This window comes from Chrysochloris asiatica, unplaced genomic scaffold, assembly GCF_000296735.1.
Source record: "Chrysochloris asiatica unplaced genomic scaffold, ChrAsi1.0 scaffold05629, whole genome shotgun sequence".
Taxonomy (NCBI): Eukaryota; Metazoa; Chordata; class Mammalia; order Afrosoricida; family Chrysochloridae; genus Chrysochloris; species Chrysochloris asiatica.
This window is the reverse complement of record NW_006414147.1, coordinates 1-4,861: the sequence shown is the minus strand read 5'-3', so window position 1 is coordinate 4,861 and position 4,861 is coordinate 1. Positions and strand designations below refer to the sequence as shown.

The following is a 4,861-nucleotide window of genomic DNA, read 5'->3' as shown; positions in this document are numbered from 1 at the left end:
TCAGTCCCTGTTCAGTTATTTATATGTTTACGTTTTCATCTTATCCTTTTTTTTGCTGATTTCTGTATTATACCTGGACATTTCTTTTAAATAATCAAAGACACTTTGGCCTTTAAATATCAGTTTTCTCCTCCTAATAATTTCTATCGAGTTTGCCTTCTAGGACCTTAGGAACCAAGGATGTTTACAGTTTGGATGTCTTTCACATTGGGAAAATGAGGCCAGCATCAAGCATTCAATCTCACATTAGAAAAGTTCTGAAATGTTGCTGATAGTATAGAGTAGAAAGATTTACCAGTAATTCTTTTTGGTCTTCCATTTTAGAAATGTGGGGAGCTGATGAGTACCTCAAGAAGCAGCAAGAAACAGTTATGAGGAAAATCGCATCCATATCCAAGAAAACTCTGATTAAGAAAAAAATCAGTGAATGCAAAAAAGTGGAAAAAAGAATTCCTCTAAGCCCAGACATTGGTACTTCGAGACAAAGCTTCTATGACTATGACTTACTTGATAAGGATTTTGAACATAATTTAGATTTACTTGATTTTGAGAACGTCTGTGTGAGAGAGAAAACTGATGAATATGATAAGTATGACAAACCATTTTACCATTTCGTTTCTCATGTTCTAACTCCTTTTAAATGTAGTCAGTGTGGACAAGAATTCAGTCATAAATTTGACCTTATTAGACATGAGAGAATTCATGCTGGAGAGAAGCCCTATCAGTGTAAGGAATGTGGAAAAGCTTTCAGCAGGAAAGAAAATCTTATTACACATCAAAAAATTCATACTGGGGAAAAGCCTTATCAGTGTAATGAATGTGGAAAGGCTTTCATTCAAATGTCAAACCTTATTAGACACCAAAGAATTCACACTGGGGAAAAACCTTATGCATGTAAGGATTGTTGGAAAGCCTTTAGTCAGAAATCAAATCTGCTTGAACATAAGAGAATTCATACTGGAGAAAAGCCCTATGAATGTAAGGAATGTGGGAAATCCTTCAGCCAGAAGCAAAACCTTATTGAACATGAGAAAATTCACACTGGGGAGAAACCTTATGCATGTAGTGAATGTGGTAGAGCTTTTTCTCGAATGTCATCTGTTACTCTGCACATGAGAAGTCACACAGGGGAAAAACCCTATAAATGCAATAAATGTGGAAAAGCTTTCTCTCAATGCTCAGTATTTATTATACATATGAGAAGTCATACAGGTGAAAAACCCTATATATGTAGTGAATGTGGAAAAGCATTCTCTCAAAGTTCATCCCTTACTGTACATATGAGAAATCATACAGCTGAGAAACCCTATGAATGTAATGAATGTGGAAAAGCTTTTAGTCGGAAAGAAAATCTCATCACACATCAGAAAATTCACACTGGAGAGAAACCTTATGAATGTAGTGAATGTGGGAAAGCATTTATTCAGATGTCAAACCTCATTCGACATCAGAGAATTCATACTGGTGAAAAACCCTATGCATGTACAGTGTGTGGGAAAACTTTTAGTCAGAAATCAAATCTTACTGAACATGAGAAAATTCATACTGGGGAGAAACCATATAATTGTAATCAATGTGGAAAAGCTTTCAGTCAGAGACAAAATCTTCTTGAGCATGAGAAAATTCATACTGGAGAGAAACCATATAAATGTAAAGAATGTGGTAAGGCCTTCTCTCGAATCTCATCCCTTACTCTTCATGTAAGAAGCCATACAGGGGAGAAACCCTATGAATGTAATAAATGTGGGAAAGCCTTCTCTCAGTGCTCATTACTTATTATACATATGAGAAGTCATACTGGTGAAAAACCCTTTGAATGTAATGAATGTGGGAAAGCATTCTCTCAAAGAGCATCGCTTTCTATACATAAGAGAAGTCATACAGGTGTGAAACATTGAGTGTACTGAATGCAAGAAAGTCTTTAAATTTAAATCATGTTCTATTTAACTTTTAAAATATCTTGGAGTAAACACAACAACAATGAAAAATGTGCAAGATCTTTATGGGAAAATACTGTAAAAAATGTGTTGGAGGGCATTAAGACATGAATGAATGCAGAGAAATACTATGTAACTAAATGGAAAGCACCAATAGCATAAAAAAATGTCAATTCTCATAAAATTACTCTATCGGCTTAAAGCAGTTCCAAACAAAATCTTTCATGACTACTAAAGATCTTTACCAAACAACCCTAAAACCACATGAACTAGAAATCTATGGCTTGCTAAAACTATTTTGAAAAAGTAGAGAGAGGAAACATATAAAACTATAAAAGTTATAGTCTTTTTTAAAAAGGATTTGGTATTAGTACATTAATAGCCAGACAGGTTTCATAAAATAGACTCCGTACAATAATCCTCAGAATATATGCGGTGACCATCATATTAAACAAGTCATCATGAGTAAGTAGAGAAATGAATGCTGTTGAACTATTTGACTCTCCATATTGGGGAAAGTAAAGCTACATCCAACCTTATATTATATAAAAACAGTTCCAAAGGATTTAAATACTGGACTGTGAAAATCCAAACTCTGAAGCTACTAGGAAAAAACACAGGATACTATCTATAACATCAAGGCAGATAAGCATTTTTTTAAGAAAAATAAAAAGACCCTGCAATGCTACTTTTTCTGCATATACATCCTAAAGAAACAAGTGTTTGTGTGCATGCACATATGTGTATGCCTTAGCAGAAAACAACCTAAACATTCTTCAGTAGGTAATAGATGAGAATAATATAGTCAAGTGAATGGATTTTACACAGCAATTAAAAGCAATTTATTTGTAGCATGTATTTGTACCATGTTAATGATGGTGATCTCAATGTCAAATGAAAAAAATGAAGATGTAAATGATATTGTATAATGACACCTTTGTAAATTGAAATTTTATGAAGAACAGAGCTATGTTTTTATTATTGATATGTGTCTGTAAAATTCTAAAATGAACTGAAAGAGTATACACTAAATTATTGATGATGGTTATATCCAGCAGATTGGGATTAGGGTTGCTGACAGAGGGGATCTTTAGCTTTACTTGTAATTTTTTATGTCTTTAAAGAATACAAATAACATGCAAAATAAATCTTATAAGTTATGTGTGGTGGTAATATGAGAGTCTTATTGTAATACTGATTTTCCACTTTTTTCTCAGAATTAATGGGCTGGAAGGAAGCCTGTGCCTATAGAAAATAAATTATAATGGATTCATATGCCTTATTGGATTATAAACTCTCATTGAAATAATTCTATAAAATTAGTCATTAGAAATTATAATCATGCTTACTGTGTAATATAAAATTAATGTTTTCTCAGCTTTATGATGCTTATTTTCTTACACTGTAACATTTCTGAAATCAAGACTAATTTTTTCAAACAGTGGTGTCTTGTCATTAATTGCCACCGAGTTGGTTCCAACTCATAGTGACCTTGTACTGGATTTCCAAGGAGCTACTGGTGAGTTTGGACCACTGCTTATGCTACAGTGCTTATCCTACAGTGCCACACCAGGAGTCCAACCAATGGTCTCTTCTTGATGTTGTTAAGTAATGTCATATGGGTTCTGACCCATAGCAACCCTGTATGGGGTTTTTGAGGAGCAGCTGGTGAGCTTGAACCACCAACCTTGCGGTTCAAACTGACCTTGCAGTCCAGCACATTAATCCACAGCACCACACCAGAACTCCTGTGGTGTCTTCTTGTTGTTAGGTGCCATCAAGTCGGTAGCGACTCATAGCGACCCTATGCACAACCAAAAGGAAACACTGTCTAATCCTGGGCCAACCTCACAATTGTTACCACACTTGAGCCCATTGATACTGCCACTTAGCCAATCCATCTCGCTGGGGGTCTTCCTCTTTTTCTCTGACCCTCCACCTTACCAAACATGATATTCTTCTCCAGCGACTGGTCCCTCCTGACAATATGTCCAAAGTATGAGAGACGAAGTTTGGCCATCGTGGCCTCCAAGGAGCACTCTGGCTGAACTTCTTCCAACACAGATCTATTGGTTCTTTTGCAGCTCATGCACTTTCAATATTCTCCTCCAACACATAACTCAAAAGCATCAATTCTTCTACGATCTTCCTTATTCATTGTCCAGCTTTTGCATGCATATGAGGTGATTGAAAATACCATGGCTTGGGTCAGGTGCACCTTAGTCCTCAAGCTGACATCTTTGCTCTTCAACGCTTTAAAAAGTCTTGTGCAGCAGATTTGCCTAATGTAATACATTGTATGATTTCTTGACTGCTGCTTCCATGACTGTTGATAGTTGATCTAAGCAGAAAGAAGTCCTTGACAACTTCAATATTTTCTCCATTGATAAAAATGTTGTTTATTAGTCCAGTGGTGAGGATTGTTGTTTTCTTTACATTAAGATGCAATCCATACCGAAAGCTGTGCTCTTTGATTTTCGTCAGTAAATATTTTAAGTTCTCTTCAGTTTCAGCAAGCATGGTTGTATTATCTGCATATTGCAGGTTGTTACTGAGTCTTCCTCCAATCCTGATGCCACGTTTTTCTTCATAGAACCCAGCTTCTCAGATTATTTGTTCAGCATACAGGTTGAATAGGTTTGATGAAACAATACAACCCTGTCGCACACCTTAATTTTAAACTATTCAGTGTTCCCATGTTCTGTTTGAACAACTGCCTCTTAGTCCAGGTACAGATTCCTTATGAGCACAATTAAGTGTTCCGGAACACTCATACTTCACAATGTTGTCTGTAGCTTGTCATGATCCACACAGTTAAAAGCCTTTGCTTAGTCAGTAAAATACAGGTAAACATCTTTCTGATATTCTCAGCTTTCAGCCAAGATCCATTGCACATCAGCAGTGATATCCCTTGTTCCACAGTC

The 4,861-nt window shown here is 35.8% G+C and overlaps 1 protein-coding gene across 1 annotated transcript; it reads left to right on the top strand.

Annotated features, from left to right (window-relative positions):
• Positions 1-326: 326 nt before the first annotated feature.
• ZNF568 (zinc finger protein 568) lies at positions 327-1,884 on the top strand (the record flags this gene model as incomplete). Its single annotated transcript, XM_006878118.1, has 2 exons — positions 327-1,212; positions 1,297-1,884. Coding segments are annotated over exons 1-2 (1,474 nt in total), but the record flags the coding sequence as incomplete, so codon positions are not given.
• Between the last annotated feature and the right edge of the window lie 2,977 nt (positions 1,885-4,861).